Raw genomic sequence first — 25,907 nt, 5'->3', positions numbered from 1 at the left:
ACTTTTAATTAAGCGCCATCATTTACGGTAGTAACCTGGTACGCACGGCGCGCTGAAAATCCGATGATTCAGCTCCTCGAAGAAGACGAATTATTATTTAAAATGTGTGAAGGAAATTCATCCATTGTGGAAACAAAAACTGGGATTTAACAAGAAAATTAGATTTTTATATTCAATATTTATCTCCTCCTATCGTAAATTGTTTGCCTTGAATGCGAATACCAATTGTACATAGCATTATATATAAAATAGATTACATTTAAAAAAAAAAATCTACATTTTACATTTATGTGCAATTAATAAAGTTCAAATATTCCTTAACAATGCATATCCCCCGTTCGATTATTGTAACTAGTTTAAAGTAAAGCCTCCTATCAAATCTTTATCGTTTGCAATGAAACTAGTTGATCCTAAAATTTCAATAATTAAAACTTCACTTACCTTCTAAGAAGTTTAAAATTTCAGTTTTACTTTGCTCCTCTATCCACCTGTTACTTTCTAAAAGAGAGACAAGTGTATTTCCATCCTATTAAAAAAATGGGTTTAGTTATTAGTAGTTTTTGAGAAATTATTGATATACAATATAACACACTTTAATTACGCATCACATCGCATCAAATTGAATAAAAGTTTACTTTGGAACAGTAGGTAGATGTGTTGAAATGTTTGAGCCATAATATAAAACAACAAATAGTTTTACTATAAACTTTCAAAGAAAATAATATTTGGATACTATCCAGATACAAATGAAATATTAAAACAACAACACATTACAATAATAGTTGACTTATAAATGAATATCTAAATCAAAACAAACTTGTTAGAATGTGCTATGTGTAAAAAGAGAAAAATGTGAAAAAAATCAAACACTTGAGAATTCTATATCTGTAAGTCTGATTAAATAATACTACTCTTTGAGGTAGTAATATTATTGATTAATATGGAGGCTAATTGATACTGAAGTTGAAGTTTATAAATACTGATAACAATAAAATGTGAAATTGTCCTGACAATTCTTTGTAAGCCTACATTACCCTATTTTGCAATGCTGCAGATATACCATAATATGAGACAATACAGTAAAAATTACTGCTAAATAATGTGGTAAACCAGAACAAAATAGAATGGTTTACCACATCAGATGTATATAATGTTAGCTTATTACACTAGCAAATCCCTGTACATTACCTCATTTTGCAATGCTACTGGTGCCCCATGCTGAATGAGACAAGTCACTATTTCTAAGGTAGGTGTATATCTACTCCTCAGATATGAATGTAATGGAGTGTCACCATACTGGAAAGGAATCATAATGAAGTTTATAAATACTGACAACAGACATTATGTGAAATTGTTTTTTTTTTGTTAATATAAACAACAACAATTACTGCTAAATAATGTGATAAAATCCTAATTATCATTATTGATAAATGAAAACAAAATATAATATATTACCATGGATCAGATCTAGTGATTGTTAGCCTATTACTTTAATGTAAGTAATCATTAAAATCTACTTACTGTACAATATCAATCACAAAATGTAAACATTAATAAAATACATATTTCATAAAATTGTACAAACAAATGTTTAGATGTTAACAATATGAGGCCAATAAGCAGTTTAATGAATTTACATATAAATTTAGGTAATGGGAAATTTCAGTAAATTAAGTGCAACTTCTAGAATTTATACTCAATGGTAGAGAAAGTTGGTACATACTTTCAGTACTGATTTTTAACACCCAATGAAACCAATATCATAATTAAGCTAAGTTAGATATTAACGATAACAAATTTAGTTTAAACCATTTGCCTCAATGAAAATCATATCATAAAGTCTGATACCATCCCATCATCAAATGTACCAAGACAGGAATTTGGTGAACAATACCATGAAATAAACAAAATTAAGGTAATTCTCTGGGTGACAATTATATTTGACTACATAAATTCCAACATATCTGTATTTATTTGCTTTGTACTTAATATACAATTAATTAATATATACAAAAAATAGATTTTTTTGTTCATTAAGAAAATTAAAGATTTATGTTATATAATAGGTAACTGTACACTTTTATTCAGTTATCATAAATCATATATAACTATTTAGTTATTTTTTTATTTGGTTTGTTTTAATCAAATTTGATTTTTGTTAAATGCTTACTTTTTTCTCTCATTAAATGGTTTACTTCAGCAGATCTATAATGTTAGCTTATTACACTAACAAATTCCTGTACATTTACCTTATTTTGCAATGCTACTGGTGCCCCATGCTGAATGAGACAAGTCACTATTTCTAAGGTAGGTACAGTATATCCACTCAGATATGAATGTAATAGAGTTTCACCATCCTGGAAAGGAATCATAATGAAGTTTATAAATACTGACAACAGACATTATGTGAAATTGTTTTTTTTTTGTTAATACAAACAACAACAATTACTGCTAAATAATGTGATAAAATCCTAATTATCATTATCGATAAATGAAAACAAAATATAATATATTACCATGGATCAGATCTAGTAATTGTTAGCCTATTACTTAATGTAAGTAATCATTAAAATCTACTTACTGTACAATATCAATCACAAAATTTGAACATTAATAAAATACATATTTCATAAAATTGTACAAACAAATGTTTAGATGTTAACAATATGAGGCCAATAAGCAGTTTAATGAATTTACATATAAATTTAGGTAAAGGGAAATTTCAGTAAATAAAGTGCAGCTTCTAGAATTTTTACTCAATGGTAGAGAAATTGGTAAATACTTTCAGTACTGATTTTTAACACCCAATGAAACCAATATCATAATTGAGCTATTAAGATATTAGATATTAACGCTTAAAAAAAATTTAGGTTAAACCATTTTCCTTAATCAATTAATAAAATCAGATTCTATTAATTTTCTTAACATCATAAACATTTTTTATTTGCTATTTTATTATTAGTCAGTGTAGTTGTCGCATTTTATTTCATATTTACAATTAATTAGACCATTGTCAATAAATGTTAATTAATAACTGAATATATAAAAAAAAAATAGATTTTTTTGTTCATTAAGAAAAATAAAGATTTATATGTAACTGTACACTTTAAATCAGTTATCATAAATCATATAAACTATTTAGTTATTATTTTTATTTGGTTTGTTTTAATAAAATTTGATTTTTGTTAATGTGCTTACTTTTTTCTCTCATTAAATGGTTTACTTCAGCAGATCTATATAATGTTAGCTTATTACATTAGCAAATCCCTGTACATTTACCTTATTTTGCAATGCTACTGGTGTCCCATGCTGAATGAGACACGTCACTATTTCTAAGGTAGGTACATGTATACTACTCCCCAGATATGAATGTAATAGAGTTTCACCATCCTGGAAAGGAATGATAATCATGAAGTTTATAAATACTGACAACAGATATTATGTGAAATTGGGGTTTTTTGTTAATACAAACAACAACAATTACTGCTAAATAATGTGATAAAATCCTAATTATCATTATTGATAAATGAAAACAAAATATAATATATTACCATGGATCAGATCTAGTGATTGTTAGCCTATTACTTTAATGTAAGTAATCATTAAAATCTACTTACTGTACAATATCAATCACAAAATGTAAACATTAATAAAATACATATTTCATAAAATTGTACAAACAAATGTTTAGATGTTAACAATATGAGGCCAATAAGCAGTTAAATGAATTTACATATAAATTTAGGTAATGAGAAATTTCAGTAAATTAAGTGCAACTTCTAGAATTTATACTCAATGGTAGAGAAAGTTGGTAAATACTTTCAGTACTGATTTTTAACACCCAATGAAACCAATATCATAATTAAGCTAATTTAGATATTAGATATTAACGCTTAAAAAAAATTTAGGTTAAACCATTTTCCTTAATCAATTAATAAAATCAGATTCTATTAATTTTCTTAACATCATAAACATTTTTTATTTGCTATTTTATTATTAGTCAGTGTAGTTGTCGCATTTTATTTCATATTTACAATTAATTAGACCATTGTCAATAAATGTTAATTAATAACTGAATATATAAAAAAAAAAATAGATTTTTTTGTTCATTAAGAAAAATAAAGATTTATATGTAACTGTACACTTTAAATCAGTTATCATAAATCATATAAACTATTTAGTTATTATTTTTATTTGGTTTGTTTTAATAAAATTTGATATTTGTTAATATGCTTACTTTTTTCTCTCATTAAATGGTTTACTTCAGCAGATCTATAATGTTAGCTTATTACACTAACAAATTCCTGTACATTTACCTTATTTTGCAATGCTACTGGTGCCCCATGCTGAATGAGACACGTCACTATTTCTAAGGTAGGTACAGTATATTCACTCCACAGATATGAATGTAATGGAGTTTCACCATCCTGGAAAGGAATGATAATCATGAAGTTTATAAACTGACAACAGACTATGTGAAATTTGTTTTTTTTGTCAATACAAACAACAACAATTACTGCTAAATAATGTGATAAAATCCTAATTATCATTATTAATAAATGAAAACAAAATATAATATATTACCATGGATCAGATCTAGTAATTGTTAGCCTATTACTTAATGTAAGTAATCATTAAAATCTACTTACTGTACAATATCAATCACAAAATTTTAACATTAATAAAATACATATTTCATAAAATTGTACAAACAAATGTTTAGATGTTAACAATACGATAAGCAGTTAAATTAATTTATATATAAATTTAGGCAATGGGAAATTTCAGTAAATTAAGTGCAACTTCTAGAATTTATACTCAATGGTAGAGAAAGTTGGTACATACTTTCAGTACTGATTTTTAACACCCAATGAAACCAATATCATAATTAAGTTAAGTTATTAACGATAACAAATTTAGTTTAAACCATTTGCCTCAATGAAAATAATATCATATATCATGAAGCCTGATACCATCCCATCATCAAATGTACCAAGACAGGAATTTGGTGAACAATACCATGCAATAAACAAAATTAAGGTAATTCTCAGGATGACAATTATATTTGACTACATAAATTCCAACATATCTGTATTTATTTGCTTTGTACTTAAACAATTTTCAGTTATTTACCAAAGGTCATGTATTTAAGAACCATCTGTTGGCACTACTAGTATCAAATTTTAAATAGCAACTTTAATAATGTCATTTTTTCCCAAAAAAGGCATAAGATAAGAGACGGAACTGTTCTTAAAGCATTCAGTTTGAAAAGAATAATTTCATATTAGCTTTCTTTTTAAAATTGCATTGCTCAAACATTTTAAATTTTGGAAACCACTAACTAAAGGCTAAACGTTATTTACATTTCTCTTCCTTTTGTGGCAAATTATTTGCACAAAAAGATCCTAGGTTGGAAAAGGATCTCCAGATGTAGTTTAAGGCTATGTTTATAATTAGCTGGATAGAATGACAGAAGCATTTTTTGTAAGGTAAGGGAGGGAGCAGGTTATTAATTAATAATTATTTTTTATTAAAATCAGATTTTATATAAATTTTTTTAACATAAACATTTTTAGTTGTTTAGTAGTTGTCACATTTTATTTCATATTTACAATTAATTAGACCATTGTCAATAATTGTTAATTAATATTAACTGAATATATATAAAAAAAAAAATTTTTTTTGTTCATTAAGAAAATTAAAGATTTATGTTATATGATAGGTAACTGTACACTTTAAATCAGATCATAAATCATATATAACTATTTTTATTTGGTTTGTTTTAATCAAATTTGATTTTTGTTAATGTGCTTACTTTTTTCTCTCATTAAATGGTTTACTTCAGCAGATCTATATAATGTTAGCCTATTAGACTAGCAAATCCTTGTACATTTACCTCATTTTGCAATGCTACTGGTGCCCCATGCTGAATGAGACACGTCACTATTGCTAAGGTAGGTGTATATCCTTTCCTCAGATATGAATGTAATGGAGTGTCACAATCCTGGAAAGGAATCATAATGGAGTTTATAAATAATGACAACAAACATGTGAAATTGTTTTTTGCTGCTAAATAATGTGGTAAATAATCCTAATTGTTAACTATTGATAAATGAGAACAAACTAGAATATCTTAACATGGATATTCACTCCACAGATATGAATGTAATGGAGTGTCACCATCCTGGAAAGGAATGATAATCATGAAGTTTATAAACTGACAACAGACATTATGTGAAATTTGTTTTTTTTGTCAATACAAACAACAACAATTACTGCTAAATAATGTGATAAAATCCTAATTATCATTATTGATAAATGAAAACAAAATATAATATATTACCATGGATCAGATGTAGTGATTGTTAGGCTATTACTTAATGTAAGTAATCATTAAAATCTACTTGCTGTACAAAATCAATCACAAAATTTGAACATTAATAAAATACATATTTTATAAAATTGTACAAACAAATGTTGAGATATTAAAAATATGAGGCCAATAAGCAGTTAAATGAATTTATATTTAAATTTAGTTAATGGGAAATGTCAGTACATTAAATGCAACTTCTAGAATAGGTTGGAAAAAAATATCTTTAAGGCCATGTTTATAATTAGCTGGATAGACTGACAGAAGAATTTTTTGTAAGGTAAGGGAGGGAGCAGGTTATTAATTAATAATTATTTTTTATTAAAATCAGAATCTATTCATTTTTTAACAACCATTTTTTTATTTGTTCTTTTATATTGGTCAATCTAGTTGTCCCATTTTATTTCATATTTACAATTAATTAGACCATTGTCACTTGATACAAAATAATTACAAGTAGATTAAAGATTTATGGTATTTGACAGCTAGGTACCGTACACTTTAAATCAGTTATAAATCATATAAACTATTTAGTTATTTTTATTTGGTTTGTTTTAATAAAGTGCTTACTTTTTTCTCTCATTGTAACATTTTTCCAAAAAAAATCATGTCTTGTTATGTTTCATTTAGATCCTGCTAAACTTTGATTTATTATATTATTATTTTTAGCCTAATGTTGTTAATCAGTGCATGCAGGTTATACCTCCATCATCAGTGTGTATTTATATTATTATTTTTAGCCTAATGTGGTTAGTCAGTACATGCAGGTTATACCCCCATCATCAGTGTGTATTTATATTATTATTTTTAGCCTAATGTTGTTAATCAGTGCATGCAGGTTATACCCCCATCATCAGTGTGTATTTATATTATTATTTTTAGCCTAATGTGGTTAATCAGTACATGCAGGTTATACCTCCATCATCAGTGTGTATTTATATTATTATTTTTAGCCTAATGTGGTTAATCAGTGCATGCAGGTTATACCTCCATCATCAGTTTGTATTTATATTATTATTTTTAGCCTAATGTTGTTAATCAGTACATGCAGGTTATACCTCCATCATCTGTGTATTTATATTATTATTTTTAGCCTAATGTTGTTAATCAGTACATGCAGGTTATACCCCCATCATCAGTGTGTATTTATATTATTATTTATAGCCTAATGTGGTTAATCAGTACATGCAGGTTATACCTCCATCATCAGTGTGTATTTATATTATTATTTATAGCCTAATGTTGTTAATCAGTGCATGCAGGTTATACCTCCATCATCAGTGTGTATTTATATTATTATTTTTAGCCTAATGTTGTTAATCAGTACATGCAGGTTATACCTCCATCATCAGTGTAATTATTATTTATAGCCTAATGTGGTTAATCAGTGCATGCAGGTTATACCTCCATCATCAGTGTGTATTTATATTATTATTTTCAGCCTAATGTTGTTAATCAGTACATGCAGGTTATACCTCCATCATCAGTGTGTATTTATATTATTATTTTTAGCCTAATGTGGTTAATCAGTGCATGCAGGTTATACCTCCATCATCAGTGTGTATTTATATTATTATTTTTAGCCTAATGTGGTTAATCAGTGCATGCAGGTTATACCTCCATCATCAGTGTGTATTTATATTATTATTTTTAGCCTAATGTTGTTAATCAGTACATGCAGGTTATACCTCCATCATCTGTGTATTTATATTATTATTTTTAGCCTAATGTGGTTAATCAGTGCATGCAGGTTATACCTCCATCATCAGTGTGTATTTATATTATTATTTTTAGCCTAATGTTGTTAATCAGTACATGCAGGTATACCCCCATCATCAGTGTGTATTTATATTATTATTTTTAGCCTAATGTGGTTAATCAGTACATGCAGGTTATACCTCCATCATCAGTGTGTATTTATATTATTATTTTTAGCCTAATGTTGTTAATCAGTGCATGCAGGTTATACCTCCATCATCAGTGTGTATTTATATTATTATTTTTAGCCTAATGTGGTTAATCAGTACATGCAGGTTATACCTCCATCATCAGTGTGATAATGCAAAAGAATTGTAATTCATTATAAGCTTTAAACTATTAAAGAAAATTACATCCTCTATAATTTTAAACTTTAATGAAAAGAATTTCTTCTTTGATAATCTTATAAAAATATATCTGTTTTTATACCTCATCGATAGATTTCAGAAGACCTGGTTGCGTCTTACAGATTTGTTTAATTGTTTTCAAATCATGCCATGACAAAGCTTCTACCAAATCTTTCCTGTCAAAATGTAAGAAAAAATCCATTTTTACCCGCGTATTTAATGAGAATGATGATTGATGGAAATATTATTATTATTATATTTAATGAGAATAAGCCCTTTAATTGTAATATTTATGATTTCATAATTTTTAAAGAAAGAAAGAAATAATTTTGGATTTTATAATCTTTGTTTGAAAGTTTGAAGTATTTTTCTCAAAAGAATATCTTAAAATCAAAGTGTTTTCTTTTTGTTTGAACTATAAATTATGATTATAAAGAATGTTATGTATATACTGTATATGTATGTCAATATAACTATTTAAACATTTTAATTTGTTTTTAATAGTTACATATTTCAATAATATCAACACATATTGGAGCTGGTTATTTTTGTTTGAAATAATTGTTAAAAACCTACCTTTCCATTGCAAAAATACAGTGTCTTCATTTAACAATTATTAATGCCGATAGCTTCTAGTGTAAAAGTAAGCCTACACATTCTCTTCTGAAAATATGAAATGTAAAACATAATTCCATCAGACAGACAAACCTTTGCATTAAATGAATGAAAGATGACCTGTATGCTGGTGTTACTGCATGAAGATGACTCCTGTATGCTGGTGTTACTGAATGAAGATGACCTGTATGCTGGCGTTACTGAATGAAGATGACCTGTATGCTGGCGTTACTGAATGAAGATGATCTGTATGCTGGTTTTACTGAATAAAGATGACCTGTATGCCGGTGGTACTGCATGAAGATGACCTGTATGCCGGTGTTACTGTATGAAGATGACCTGTAAGCTGGTGTTACTGAATGAAGATGACCTGTATGCTGGTGTTACTGAATGAAGATGACATGTATGCCGGTGTTACTGTATGAAGATGACCTACGCTGGTGTTACTGCATTAAGATGACATGTATACTGGTGTTACTGCATGAAGATGACCTGTATGCTGGTGTTACAGAATAAAGATAACGTGTATGCTGGTGTTACTGAATGAAGATGATCTGTATGCTGGTCTTACTGAATGAAGATGACCTGTATGCTGGTCTTACTGAATGAAGATGACCTGTATGCTGGTCTTACTGAATGAAGATGACCTGTATGCTGGCATTACTGAATGAAGATGACCTGTATACTGGTCTTACTGAATGAAGGTGACCTCTACCCCTTTCACACCAAAAGCAAAACTCCGGAGACACCCCGGAGTTGACGCCCCGCTGTTTGGTGTGAAAGGTAAAATCAAGCAACTCCGGAGTTTAAAACTGCGGGGTTGAACAGCTGAACATTCTCCGGAGAGCGAACTGCGGGGACACCCCAGTGTTTTGGTGTGAAAGGTACCAACATCAAACTCCGGAGTGTTTCGGGTCAAAAGGTTATCCTCGCAATCAATTATTTATTTAGTTTTATTTTAAAACACTATAAATATTTGTAAAAAATATATAGCGGGTCTAGAAAATAATAAGTAGTATAAATAAAACATTATATTACTTCTGAGACTTTTGAAAGTAATTATTAAATTTAAAATATTATTAATTAAAATGATTCTAATGATCGTCGCTATGTAAACAAACAAAATAGAGAGCGACATTTACAATTTTATTTTATAAACCCCGGTGTTGCTAGGTTGGTGTGAAAGGGGTATCTCCGGAGTTTCTCGACGTTTTGAATGGTCATAAACCCCGGGGTGTCTCCGGAGACACTCCGGAGTTTTGGTGTGAAAGGGGTACTGTATGCTGGCGTTACTGAATGAAGATGACCTGTATGCTGGCGTTACTGAATGAAGATGACCTGTATGCTGGTGTTACTGAAGGAAGATGACCTGTATGCTGGTGTTACTGAATGAAGATGATCTGTATGCTGGTATTACTGAATGAAGATGATCTGTATGCTGGTCTTACTGAATGAAGATGACCTGTATACTGGTCTTACTGAATGAAGGTGACCTGTATGCTGGCGTTACTGAATGAAGATGACCTGTATGCTGGCGTTACTGAATGAAGATGACCTGTATGCTGGTGTTACTGAAGGAAGATGACCTGTATGCTGCTGTTGGATGGTGGCGCTGCACTGCGGCGACCCGCTTGGTAAATTCGTGTCGTTAAATTTTGAATTTATATTTGCTGTTGTATTCTACTTTTTTTGTAGAATTTGTGTTCTTTTACATTCTATGTATAGTTGTTACTTGAAATGTTGCACTTGTGGACGTTAATTGTTTTATTTGTCACTGTTATCAACAATTTTCCTGCTAGGCCTACGTACGTGTCTATGATGATGGTGCGCTCAATGCGAATCACCTACACGGCAGACGAACTAAAATGGTACCGTAAACCGAACTACTCTAAGCCACTTGACCTTGTGGGCTTGGATTTAAATACTTGCCTAACAAAACGTAAACGTAAAAGGGGCAAAAAAGGTGGTATCCGTCAACGTCTAAGGAGAAGAGGAATTAAACACCCTCTACCTGTCATTACTTTTGGTAACGTTAGATCACTGCAGAACAAAATGGACGAAATGCGAGCTAATATACGATTTCTCCATGAATATAGAGAAGCTTCATTACTATGTTTTACGGAGACATGGCTCAAAGATGAAATAGCTGACTCAGCCATTGAGCTTGAAAATTTCACACTCCTGAGAAGTGATAGAACCATAAATTCAGGTAAAACTACAGGTGGTGGAGTCTGTCTTTATATTAACCAACAATTTTGTAACAACTGGAAGGTTTGGTCAAAAGCCTGTACACCCGACTATGAAGTACTTACTGTTGGGATCAGACCTTTCTACTTACCGCGCGAATTTCCACAAATTTTTATTTGTATAGTATATATTCACCTAGGTGCAAATTATACTATCGCGTGTGAACACATTGCTGAGCAGGTCAATAATATTGAATCGCATTCCCCAGACGCTGTAAAAATCATTCTGGGAGATTTTAACCAATGTAACCTGAACACTGTTCTTCCTACGTTTAAACAATTTGTACAGCAACCAACACGAGGAAATGCAATTCTGGATCTGTGTTATTCAAACATCCCCAAGGCTTATAATGCTAAAACATGTGCCCCATTGGGAAACTCTGACCACGACATCGTGATTCTAAGACCACTCTACAAGCCAATCTTAAAAAGACAGAAGCCTGTAGTCAAAGAAAGGCAGATCTGGAGCACTGAGGCAATTGATATGCTAAAGGGTTGTTTTGAATCTACGGACTGGGGTGTTTTCTCAGAATCCGAAAATTCTATCGATGTTGAAGTGAATGCTGTTTGTTCTTACATAAACTATTGTGCTGATACCATTATACCTAAAAGGAAGACAAAAATGTACCCAAATTGCAAGCCATGGTTTTTACATGAAACGAAATGTCTCATAGTTAAAAAGAAAAAAGAATATGCAGCCGGCAAGAAAGATGAAGCGAAGCGAATTCAGAAGGAGATTGATGCTAGTATATTAAAAGCAAAACAAAAATATAAAGCTAAAATGGAAAAACATTTCAAGGATAAAGACACGCGTTCGGCCTGGAAAGCAATGTATATGCTCACTGACTACAAAGAGAAACCGAAAAAATACGTAGGTGAATGTGACAAGAAGTTTGTGGACTCCTTAAACAAATTTTTCTGCAGATTTGATGATGGTCAATATGAAACAGACATGTTGGCTACCAGTGAGAAACTTAACAATCTTAAAGATAATGAATATAATAATAATAATAATAATAATAATAACAATATTGGTAATGATGATAATAATAATGTTCTTGTTAATGAAGACGAGGTCTTAAGAGAATTTGCACGTGTAAAAGTCAATAAGGCAACTGGACCAGATGGGATTTCAAACAGAATTTTAAAAGTGTGCAATATCCAACTATGTCCAATTTTTACTCATATTTTTAATATTATTTTTAGAAATGGTACTGTTCCACGCATATGGAAAACTTCTATCATAAATCCATTGCCTAAAGTTAATAAACCTAGTGTACCAAAAGATTTTAGACCAATTGCAATTACTTCAAATTTAATGAAATGCTTAGAAAGGTTGATTGTTTCTAGACTTAAGGAAAATATTGGTAATGCAGATAAGAATCAATTTGCATACAAGAAAAATAGAGGGATTGACGATGCTGTTAATTCTTATCTCCATGATACATATCATCACCTTGATTCAAAAAGAAATTATGTACAGTCTATATTTTTCGATTTCTCCAGTGCTTTTAATACTATTTTACCACATGTTTTAATTGATAGATTATTAAGTTTTAATGTCTCACCTCAGCTCGCCAAAGTTATATATAGTTTTTTGATTAATAGACCGCAGATGGTTAAGTGCAATGGTATCCTATCCAACAAAGAATCTACCAGTGTTGGAGCTCCTCAAGGATGTGTTATCTCTCCAATTTTGTTCTCTTTTTATTCTAGTAGTTTTAATATTTTAAGCAAAGATTGCAATATTGTAAAATACGCTGACGATACTGTAATTAGTGGTTTTCTTTGCGATAGTAAGCATAATGTAAATGAATTTGTTAATGAAGTTGGAAGATTTGTTAATTGGTGTGAAGATATGAACTTAATACTTAATATTACTAAAACCAAAGAGATAATAATAGATTTTCGTAAAACTGCAGTTGAACATAATGTAATAACTATTAAAGGAACCGAGGTTGAAAGAGTAACCCAATACAAATACTATAATTGACAACAAATTAAAATGGGAGTCAAACTCTCTCATGATTTCCAAGAAGGCATCTCAAAGGCTCTACTTTCTCAGAAAACTCAAGCAAATTAGAGTTGATAACACTATTTTAATTCTATTTTATCAAAGTATTTTTCAAAGTATTTTATCTTTTAGCATTGGATGTTTTTATGGTAACTTTACTGAAAATGATAAGAAAAATATTGAGAGACCACGTAAAATTGCACAACGTATTATTAAAGCTGATCTTACGCCTTGTTCATTTATCTATGAAAAGAGTATTCTAAAAAAAGTAAACAATATTATGAAAGACCCCACTCATCCGTTACATTACTGTTATAACTTAAATAGATCAGGCATTAGGCTACGACCTCCAAGAGCAAATCTTTGTAGAACTAGAAAATCCTTCGTTGTAAATAGCATTCATATTTTTAATTCTAATGTAAGACGTTAATGCAATTTTTAATAGTTTTACATTTTTAACAGTATTTTTAACTTTTTATCTTGTATTTTTAATCTGTTATAATACTGCACGTTTTTAAATTGTTGCAATATTGTTGTTTTAATCTACCAAGCAAAGTGAATTTCCATTTTTATGGACAAATAAAATTTCTTGAATCTTGAATCTTTACTGAATGAAGATGACCTGTATGTTGGCGTTATTGCATGAAGATAACCTGTATGCTGGTGTTACTGAATGAAGATGACCTGTATGCTGGCGGTATTGCATGACGATAACCTGTATGCTGGTGTTACTGAATGAAGATGACCTGTATGCTGGTGTTACTGAATGAAGATGACCTGTATGCTGGTGTTACTGAATGAAGATGACCTGTATGCTGGTCTTACTGAATGAAGATGACCTGTATGCTGGTGTTAATGAATGAAGATGACCTGTATGCTGGCGTTACTGGATGGAGATGACATGTATGCTGTATGGAACGCCATCACTGCCTCCGGCAGCAAACGTTAATTCTATTCGGCTCTTTTAGCATTACGTTCGGCTCTTTTAGCATTCGGCGCATTTCTATTCGGCCCATTTACCATTACGTTCGGCTCTTTTAGCATTCGGCGCATTTCTATTCGGCCCATTTACCATTACGTTCGGCTCTTTCAGCATTCGGCTCTTTTTTATTCGGCCCATTTACCATTACGTTCGGCTCTTTCAGCATTCGGCTCTTTTTTATTCAGCCCATTTACCATTACGTTCGGCTCTTTTTTATTCGGCCCTTTTTTATTCGGCGCAATTAAATTCTAACCTTTGACATGGGGTCAAATGAAAGAAAATCAACGGCTGGAAATAAGTCTATGAAAAGTTTACAAAACATACAGCCTGCTGCGCTGCAGAGTGTTTGGTTCACTAATTAATTAATGTGTTAGAGAACTTGCAATTGTACCACCTTATTGACCATTTTGAGAGAGAAAAGGTTTGATTTATTGCCAACCCAAGAGGCTAGCTAGTAGGCCTACTAGCCTACTAGGCCTAGCCTATAATAGGGTAGTTTATACTAGGCTAGGCCTACTAGCCTAGGCCTCCTACTTAGGCTAGTAGTAGAGTATCAATCAAAATATTACTATAATTTCGATAGGCCTAGGCTAGACTAGAGTGGTAGTATTGGTTTAGTAGTAGTTTAGGCTAGGTAGGCTAGCCCAAACAATCCTAACACAATAGGGCTAGACCTAGCCTATTTATTATTACGCTTTCCTAGAGGACTATTATTACTACTCTAGGTCTAGCCTAGGCCTACTCTGCTAGGTAGGCCTAGACTAATTCTGTTTGAGCACTTTAGTTTTAGCCTAGCCATACAACATTACAAAATGTCTAGTAGGCCTAGGCCTATATTATATATAGTAGTACGTAGTAGTACCAATGATATTAATAATTATATAGCCGAAGGCTAGATGGCAAACTGCAATGTTATCGCAGTTCAAGAAGTGCCAAGATGGCGGCTGCAATTGACCAATCAGATATGCCCTACGCAGTATGCACTGCTATAGTTATACGCCTGTGTTGAGCCTATTCGTGAGAACGATACGCAACGCAGCGTGTTAAGTGTATAATTTTATTCTAAAAACATGACTTAGGTACATGTTCAGTCAGATTTCAGCCTGCCACACACTCATGTCAACGTATGAGACGCTGATATAATTGCCAGCTAGATTTTATTTTATGATTGAGTCCCTTCTTCCTAGGCCAAATCAATATTGGTATAAGTGTTTTATAATGATTGAACTGATTTATTGATTGATTAACCATAAATCAGTAATGAATTAAATTGTTTTTAACATCATGAAAATGAGGATGTTAAAACAAAAGAACAAAGTGGATTATTGTACACAAAAAGCCTAACAATAGTACTCATTATTAATAATGATAATTAAAAAACAGGCTTAATTTATAATATTAAAATCACAAATGAAACCCTGTAGTTTTCAATATAATACCTTTTTTGAATGAATGATATACAGTATATATTATGACTAATTTTGTAATACCGGACCATATTTGGCGGTCAAAAACAGTCCTACTGCCCAGACCGATTTTATCCAGGCCGGACTAGTTTTGGCGGTTAAAAAAGGTCTGGCCGGACAGGTTTTGAAAGCCAAAACTGACCATATTTAACTATAATTAAAGTATATGTTTAACAAATAACAGTATGATGAAAAAAATCATAAAGAATGTATTGAATAAATATTTATTATTTCTTATTTAATATAGATCACTACTGATGTAGTAGAACTTCTGAGTGTCACAGATTTTCAGCTTGTTGGTGTGTATGATGTGGCTACAGTAACAGCAATAAAAGATGAATGTACAAATTCAAGTTTGTTAAATAAAGGGAAAGCTAATACATATGTCATCAAAAAAGAAGTATTGGAAAGCCTTATTTGTGAAGGCTTCAAGTGTTCTGAAATTGCTGCTATACTGTGTGTTAGTGTTCGTACAGTATTCAGACGACTACAGATGTATTTTTGAACCAATCCTGAGTTTTCTTCAATGTTCTAAAAACAATACAAATTTAAAATGAATAAAAATAATTTATCACAATCTGTAAATGTAGCAATTGAAGCTAAAACAATAAAACAATTGAATGATATACTATCCATAATATCTCAGTATGAATAAAAACTATTAAGCTATTTTACTTACAGACTCTGCTTCCATACTTAAGGCATTTTAAATTGGCCGTAAGTAAATTCGGCCTTGCCCTAACTTATCTCTGATGTTTAAAGGGGTATAACTTCCCTTCAGAGGTAAAAGTTTTCTCTCATTCCCAAAGCAGAGCATGATTTCAAATCCCCCTGCATTTTTCAGCTTGGGGAAGCTGGCGAATAAAACTGTTTCGAATTCTTCCGGGGTTGCATTTATATCAGGCACGGTAACATTTTTTCCCCCAAGTCCGGCCTCTGCCAGCATCTGCTTTCTACATGCTTTAGGTGTTGCATCTGTATCTGGCTCAGCCAGGCAAACCACCTTCCTTGTCCATGATGATATTTTTTGTTTTTGTTGTTTTTTTGCATATGGCTTAGTTTTGCCTACTGGCAAAAATCTGGACAAAATGGATCCTATTAAAAAACATAAATAGATAAATAGATAACAGTATTTGAAGCCAATAATACAAAATTGATCTTTACACACACACACAAAATTCATACTGTAAATTGCTAAATTAATACAAAAAAACACATGAAAACAAAGGTCATGAAGGATAACATGTGTCGATGGTCATCAAAATAAGTTTTAAAATGAACAAGATCAAAAGAATATGTTCACAAGTAAATAAGGCAGAATACATCAATAGAAGTTTGATAAAGAATAATCGGTTATGACATAGCTCCATCGTAAGCCAATTGGATGGCTGAACGGTAGATTATGCTCCTTTAGTGTTCATGGTCCCAGGTTCGAAACCCAACGATGCCTAAATTTTTTCTTTTTTTGTTTATAACGCTCCATCTTCTTTCTTGACCATTCACCATTTGGAGGGAGGGACGCTTTTAGGGAATTCCATTTACGACTTATTGTGTGGATAGCCATGGTGTCAAGAAAAAGGGGTAAAAAGGGGGTTAAATACATAGAGATTGCAATTATAGGACTTATACCTGTCTGTCTACAGTTGGCTCGTAGACGCTGACGGTCTCCGAGGGTTGCAACCCCCAGACTTGTTAGCTGTGCGTCCGTCAAAGCACCAACTTCATCACTTGCAATCTGAAATGATAATAAGAGTCTGAAATTGTACACACTATAACAACCTTGATGCAAAAATACTTGGCTTTGAATTGGCCTATTTTGTTCCTACTTATTAAAGATTAAAAATATAAAGATTATTATTCACTTATTTCTTAATTATATCTCTTTTTTTTAAACTTAATTTTATATAGTTTTATTATATAGTGGATAACTAGGCCTATCAATTATGTGACATTACAAAAAATTGCATATTTATTAAACAAAAAGTAAGATTATTAAGAATTATTTTTTTTCAGGGTGAACAATACATTAAAATTTAGAAAGTTTTTTTTTATAAATAAAATAAATAAGCCAAATCAATATACAGTAATTAATAATTATTAATTAATAGGCTAGGCCTAGTATAGGGCATAGGCTAGGCCTAGTAAAAAATATATGCCTAGCCTAGGTAGGCCTCTTTTCTATGACTGTTAGTACTTATGGCCCTGGTTAGTACTAGGCCCTAGGCCTAGCCTTAGGCCTAGCCTGGACCTATAGAAACTAGGGCTGCCTACTAAGTATTAACTATAGTTATTATTATAGTAATTATTATTAGGCTTACTTTCAAACTAACAAGTCTAGCTAGGGTCAATATCCATAAAATGGCCATGACTGTTTAGATTGCATATCCTCATAGTTTTTCTGTATCACGTGTATCTACTGTTTTGTGTGTGTTACTACTGTGTGACGTGGGTTATCAGGATATTTCACTTTAAGTTTAGGCCTTCTACCTACCCATACAATTATTACAGATCTAGCCTAGGGAGTGTTGACAAAGTGCGAGGCAGCGAGGCATGCCAAATATTTGTGCGAGGCATCATTTTATCATTTCCAAAAGTGCGAGGCATGCGAGGCATATAGTTTACAATTTCAAAAAGGTGCGAGGCATATCTTAACGTGCTATTATGCTATATTATAGGCCTAATAATCAATCGATACAAGCGTATCTAAATAGATTCGTGTATACACTCATCATGTTGTTTATTTTTATGTAACGATTGTTTTTTCATTCAAGTCATATCGTGTCAAATTTTACTTTTACAAAAGTGCCCAAACTACGGTTCAAAAATCTGAACGACAGTCTTCAACTTTAACAATAATTGTTATAGCGACACACTCATCAACTGACTGCAATGTTTGTTGGCATTTCGAGCGTGTTCACTCACATGTCTCTCGAACATAGCAGAGTGAAAATAATATTTTGTCACACCCCTGCGCCTAGATCCGGTAGACCCGAGAGATGGAAAATCCCTCTTTACTATTTAGCAGGTAGCGGAATGATTCAGCCCTCAGCTCAGAGGATTATTGTGATGCATTCCCCTCCTATAGCACGTGGTTTCAGCAGCAACGCACAGACTTCTCTCTGAGCGGCGTGCCAAAGACATTTTTGACCTTCCATTCTCTAGGAACAACACGTGTACCTCTCTCGCAAATAAGGTGAACAGCGATTGCCAGGACAAGTTCAATAACTGGCGGTGAATAAAAGGTAACTGATATGGCGATCCAATAACATGCCGCAAAGAAAAAAATTGCGACAGAATTCTGGAGCGCGTGTGAAAAAAGACTTACGTCCGACAATTGTAATACTAGGCCTAAAATTAAACTTTAGCTAATATGCTTAGCCCTAACCTAGATAAGAGGCCTATGTAGAAAATAATTTAATCAATTTTGATATAATAATAATTGGTGTAATATTTAATAATGATACACTATTCCTGTTTTAGTAAGCTAGGTATATTACGAACGATTTTTATTTATTGTTGTCCATGTACGTACTAATAAACCTGGCGCTAGTTTCCTTCGCTTGTATTTTTACTCCAAATTTGATAACTAACTTTATCGTGTGAATACCACACCTTAGAAGTATACCTCATGAGTACTTTAATGAAAGAATCACATAAAAAGTAACAAATAAATCCTTAAATTAATGATTTTACAGGCGTGTTTCTCGCACACTGTTCGCGAATTTCACTTATTCAATGTTCAATATTTTTGTTTCTATGGAGCACCAAAAGAGCAACGATAATAGAGGACTAAAACTCAGTGGAATGCGTCAATTTCTCATGCATTTATTGGTGAAAAACACGTTTTATTTCAGTATATTTGTTAATTTGTCAATAAAAATGCTATAATATGTTACTGCTGATACTGTTCTGTTTTCAAAGAATAATAATCGATCCTAAATCAACATCACTACCTAGTCTAGACCTAGGACATCCTACTAAGGATATTATGATGAATTTTTCTATTTTATTCTTTAAAAAGTTAACGAAACCGTGTACATTATCAACAGTAACATTTTTCCTTACTGACAGTGACAAAATCTATTGAAATTATTGTACTTGATTTTCACCAAATAATGCGTTAAATATAAATGGAGTTTTTAGCCCTCTAATTAATTTTGCTCTTTTGGCGTTCCATAGAAACCAAAATATTGAACATTGAGTGTGCGAAATGCGAGAAAAACAACGTCTGTAAAATCACCAATTTAATGGATTTATTGTTATATTTATGTGATTTTTCTTCATTAAAGTAGGCCTACTAATTCTAAGCTGTGGTATTCAGGATAAAGTTGGTTAAAATACAAGGCAGGTGCAAAAGGAAACTAGCCTAGCGGGCCTAGGCCTAGGCTACTTTAATTTCGGTGATTTCCTGCCTTGCAATTTTGAGAAATGATAAAATGATGCCTTGCATTTTTTGATGATGGTAAAACGATGCCTCGCATAAATTTCTGACTTGCCTCGCATGCCTTCCCTGCCTCGCGTGCCTCGCTGCCTAGCACTTTGTTACTACCCTAGCCTAGGCCTAGCTTAGACCTAGTGTCAGACTAACATTTATTAATAATAATAATCATTTACCCTTTCTCTCTCAAAATTTGTTAAAAGATGACTTAAATTTAGGTTATTCAACACATCTTTAATCGATTGGCTACCATGGCCATGGTTGGCGCCATGATGATGAATTGTAAACTTTTCATAGACTCATTTCCAGCCGTTGATTTTCTTCCATTTGACCCCATGTCAAAGGTTAGAATTTAATTGCGCCGAATAAAAAAGGGCCGAATAAAAAAGAGCCGAACGTAATGGTAAATGGGCCGAATAGAAATGCGCCGAATGCTGAAAGAGCCGAACATAATGTTAAATGAGCCGAATAGAAATGCGCCGAATGCTAAAAGAGCCGAACGTAATGGTAAATGGGCCGAATAGAAATGCGCCGAATGCTAAAAGAGCCGAACGTAATGGTAAATGGGCCGAATAGAAATGCGCCGAATGCTAAAAGAGCCGAACGTAATGGTAAATGGGCCGAATAGAAATGCGCCGAATGCTAAAAGAGCCGAACGTAATGCTAAAAGAGCCGAATAGAATTAACGTTTGCTGCCGGAGGCAGTGATGGCGTTCCATAATGCTGGTGTTTCTGCATGAAGATTATTTATTTATTTATTTGTTCTTTCTTTAAACTGAAATACACTTTCAATACAAATGTACTGATTTGTAAAGTGGTTCAGTAAACATTGTATTAAAATTAAAAACAAAATCAAAAAGAAAGAAAAGAGATATAAAACTATTTACAATTGTGAAGGCAAAAAGGTTAATACAAATATGTTTTCTATAGTGAAGATTTAAAAGTTGCCAAAGACATATTATGGAGATGACCTGTATGCTGGTGTTACTGAATGAAGATGACCTGTTTGCTGGCGTTACTGAATGAAGATGACCTGTATGCTGGTGTTACTGCCTGAAGATGACCTGTATGAATTGACCTGACCTTTTTGTCAAAATAGTTTTATAGTGTAGACAGAGGTTACTATAAGTTTATCACAAAAAAATTGTAATCTATGTTCTCAAACTAAATACTTCTGCTGGATTAGATAAAGTAAAGCAAAATTCAAGTGTCTTGCGTTTGTTTATTACTGTACTGTTTATTTGTAACTTTCAGATGACAAAGAGCTTAAAACGTCAAATTACTGTAATGAAATGAAAACAAGAATAATATAACTCACAGTCACTAACAATAAATTCATAAAGAGTTGCAGGTATTGGTAACAATAAATTACCCTTGTGGGTACATGTCTGAATATTCCTCCATTCCCTGGTCCATCGTCAAAGGTGTTTATTGTTATGCTAAGTGCCAACACCCTGTTTACAGCTTTCTGTGTGTCAGTCTTGCCATGGATTAAAGAATAGAAGGATATGCATCGACGGTGACATCAAACGATTTTACAACGCGCTTGCCTATACTAAAGCACTGCTGCCAATCAAACAAACACGCTCAAATTGAACTCCGTGTCTCTAACCGCGGCCCTCTCTAAAACGCTGCGAATCAACTGTTACATTTTTTTAGACCAAAACGTAACCATGTAGAAATCGTATGCGCAGTCTGAATGTTCTATTGACATGTCTGCGTCGATGATTAATTGACAACAAAAATATGTTGCTGAATAATTCTGTTTTAGTTTCATCACAATCGGACTACGAAAAGTTCACTTTCTTACGACTGGTAATTTTAAGTAGTTGGTAATATTAATAAAATATGCAATTTTTATATTTGAATTATCATTATTTGCCTGCCATCTTCTGTCATTAAAAATTGCGTTAATCTATAGAATATTAAATTATGCACTTGACCATGTATGTTGTTAGCGTGGCCGGTGTTCACCCATACAACAATCGTGTTTTTAATATATGGCTAAGCAGTTGTTTCTTCATAAATCTCCTTAATTATCGATGTGATTATATTTAAATTGTAGTGCCTGGTGATTGGCTAGTGGTTATGTCATCCACATCACATCCAATCACAGGGTCTAATTGAATGAAAACAGCGATCCCTGATCCGGGATTGGCTGGCTATGTATAGTTGCGATTCGTTACCTAGTGGTCGTTTTGAAAAGTACACGCAGGGCAAACTTAATCACGAACAAACGAAGTACCTATTATTATTCACACAAGAAGTAAGACAACGGTGAGTATATAGATCATGATTACACGTATCTACTACACTAGGCCGTATCAATGTCTGCAAATCATATGGTTTACTAGTAAGCCTAGAAGGCCTAAGCCTAGTATCCTTGCTGATTTTGTAATTTTACATGTATGTAGGCTGAGACAACAAATAAATAGTTATTGTCTCAGATGTAGGGCTACTACAGGTCATAAAATGCTACTTTAATGTCATAAAAACATTAGCGTAGATCAATCGCGGCAGAAGCCTATACTAATTACAATTATAGCATCTACAATTCTAAGCCAATAACAATATAGTATTGTTTTTATCTGGTATATTGATGAAGTAGGCCTACAGGCTGTACACTAGGGTCTTCACAATAACATACAATGTAATTTAATAACTGTTTTCAATAAACATTATACTCAGTGGCGTGAGGCAGAAGCCTGAAGCCACTTGTTTAGGAAACCTAAGTGGCCCTCCAAGTTTCAAAGATCGAGGCCTCGGACGTTTTTAGCATTTTCGACATATTTTATGCCTGTTCCTCTGGGCACTGCTCATGGGCCCCAAGCTTCGGTTTAGCCAGTGAGCGCACATAGCCGTTACGCCACTGATTATACTGTTCAAATATGTATGAATACATACAGTGCAACAAAGAACGTGCGAAAGAAGCGTAGCCAACAAGGTTAAATGTCGTTGCACATGTGCAGTAAACAATATACAGTATTAGGCACGCGACCGTTTCGTTGTTACCATGCGGTTAATTAAACTGTAACATTGTGGGCGGTCCGCGGTCTGTCGGCGAGAGTCAAGGAACCCTTGATCTCACATCGATGCATATCCTTCTATTCTTTAATCCATGGTCTTGCATACTTATATTAACAAAGAACCTTTTGTAAAGAACATGTTAACAGTCAAGTTGGTTAAGTCAATAAAAGAGTGTACACACAAAAGCAAGACACACTGTCTGAGGATGGTGATAGGTGACAGTGAAATATTTGTCCACAATTGTTGACCAGTTTTATCCTTATCCTGATATTTATATTAACTTAATTATTAAATAATTTATATAAATTTAAATTATATATATAATAAACAAAAACCACAACAAGCCTGTTCACTATGCATGTTACCATTACCATTTCTGAACCAATCAAAATGAAACTTGCACCTAAATTCCCCATTAGTATGGAGAGTGCCCTTATATAAAATGTATCACCTAATTAACAATCCATATGAACAATAAAAACTTACACCTAAATTCCCCATTAGTATGGAGTGTGCCCTTATATAAAATGTATCACCTAATTAACACTCCTTATGAACAATAAAAACTTACACCTAAATTCCCCATTAGTATGGAGTGTGCCCTTATATAAAATGTATCACCTAATTAACAATCCATATGAACAATAAAAACTTACACCTAAATTCCCCATTAGTATGGAGTGTGTCCTTATATAAAATGTATCACCTAATTAACAATCCATATGAACAATAAAAACTTACACCTAAATTCCCCATTAGTATGGAGTGTGCCCTTATATAAAATGTATCACCTAATTAACACTCCTTATGAACAATAAAAACTTACACCTAAATTCCCCATTAGTATGGAGTGTGCCCTTATATAAAATGTATCACCTAATTAACAATCCATATGAACAATAAAAACTTACACCTAAATTCCCCATTAGTATGGAGAGTGCCCTTATATAAAATGTATCACCTAATTAACAATCCATATGAACAATAAAAACTTACACCTAAATTCCCCATTAGTATGGAGTGTGCCCTTATATAAAATGTATCACCTAATTAACAATCCATATGAACAATAAAAACTTGCACCTAAATTCCCCATTAGTATGGAGTGTGCCTTTATATAAAATGTATCACCTAATTAACAATCCATATGAACAATAAAAACTTACACCTAAATTCCCCATTAGTATGGAGAGTGCCCTTATATAAAATGTATCACCTAATTAACACTCCTTATGAACAATTAAAACTTACACCTAAATTCCCCATTAGTATGGAGAGTGCCCTTATATAAAATGTATCACCTAATTAACACTCCTTATGAACAATAAAAACTTACACCTAAATTCCTCATTAGTATGGAGTGTGCCCTTATATAAAATGTATCACCTAATTAACAATCCATATGAACAATAAAAACTTACACCTAAATTCCTCATTAGTATGGAGAGTGCCCTTATATAAAATGTATCACCTAATTAACAATCCATATGAACAATTAAAACTTACACCTAAATTCCCCATTAGTATGGAGAGTGCCCTTATATAAAATGTATCACCTAATTAACACTCCTTATGAACAATAAAAACTTACACCTAAATTCCTCATTAGTATGGAGTGTGCCCTTATATAAAATGTATCACCTAATTAACAATCCATATGAACAATAAAAACTTACACCTAAATTCCTCATTAGTATGGAGAGTGCCCTTATATAAAATGTATCACCTAATTAACAATCCATATGAACAATTAAAACTTACACCTAAATTCCCCATTAGTATGGAGAGTGCACTTATATCAAATGTATCACCTAATTAACACTCCTTATGAACAATAAAAACTTACACCTAAATTCCCCATTAGTATGGAGAGTGCCCTTATATAAAATGTATCACCTAATTAACAATCCATATGAACAATAAAAACTTACACCTAAATTCCTCATTAGTATGGAGAGTGCCCTTATATAAAATGTATCACCTAATTAACAATCCATATGAACAAATAAAAACTTACACCTAAATTCCCCATTAGTATGGAGAGTGCACTTATATCAAATGTATCACCTAATTAACAATCCATATGAATAATAAAAACTTACACCTAAATTCCCCATTAGTATGGAGTGTGCCCTTATATAAAATGTATCACCTAATTATGAATATCTAAACCTACAAAATCGTAATTTGCATAATGAAACTAAGATACACTATCTGGGAGTAGTGTGCATGCTTTATGCAAAATTAAACAAAAAATAACAATCCACATGTACAATAAAAACATTTTGTTTACTTTTTTATTTTAAATTGTTTTATTATCATGACAATGACAAATAAATCCAAACTGTCAATCATCAGTCATTAAGCTTTATTTTGTTGTTGCTTAAATTTAAACATTAATTATTGTTGTTCTTAAGTTCACCAGGTTCAAATTTATTCAACAGGGGTCCACAGGGTACTGGATATATTGTCCCCCAAAAACATGAAAAATGAAGATTAATAAAATCAAACTTTGAATAGGGAATTCTGCAGTTTCAACCCATTGTCTGATAATTTGACTATTTTTTGCATTATTTTCAGGTAAAAAATTTTATTTTCGCTCCAATTTTTGGTCAAAGTGAATAACTATTATGAAATTAAAATT

General features: G+C 32.1%; 2 protein-coding genes across 2 annotated transcripts in view; both read right to left on the bottom strand.

Annotated features, from left to right (window-relative positions):
- The window catches only part of LOC140047600 (uncharacterized), a 264,382-nt gene that overhangs the window by 193,221 nt on the left and 45,254 nt on the right, over positions 1–25,907 (bottom strand). The window lies entirely within an intron of this gene.
- LOC140048046 (uncharacterized) lies at positions 16,188–18,228 on the bottom strand. The gene is made up of 4 exons (XM_072093058.1): positions 18,117–18,228; positions 17,428–17,533; positions 16,478–16,893; positions 16,188–16,329 (listed from the first exon to the last, which is right to left on the bottom strand). The coding sequence occupies exons 1-3, from the start codon at positions 18,162–18,164 to the stop codon at positions 16,505–16,507; spliced, it is 543 nt and encodes a 180-aa protein (XP_071949159.1). The 5' UTR covers positions 18,165–18,228; the 3' UTR covers positions 16,188–16,329; positions 16,478–16,504.

The sequence above is a fragment of the Antedon mediterranea genome, chromosome 4 (assembly GCF_964355755.1).
Source record: "Antedon mediterranea chromosome 4, ecAntMedi1.1, whole genome shotgun sequence".
Taxonomy (NCBI): domain Eukaryota; kingdom Metazoa; phylum Echinodermata; class Crinoidea; order Comatulida; family Antedonidae; genus Antedon; species Antedon mediterranea.
This window is presented reverse-complemented; position numbering and strand designations above follow the sequence as displayed.

Excerpts from the sequence above, each read along its gene's own strand:
- LOC140048046 (XM_072093058.1), bottom strand. The coding sequence starts at position 18,164 with ATGGCCATTTTATGGATATTGACCCTAGCTAGACTTGTTAGTTTGAAA. Across the intron at positions 17,534-18,116 it reads CTAGACTTGTTAGTTTGAAA|ATTGCAAGTGATGAAGTTGG; the intron begins GTAAGCCTAATA and ends TTATCATTTCAG. Across the intron at positions 16,894-17,427 it reads AGCCAACTGTAGACAGACAG|GATCCATTTTGTCCAGATTT; the intron begins GTATAAGTCCTA and ends GTTTTTTAATAG.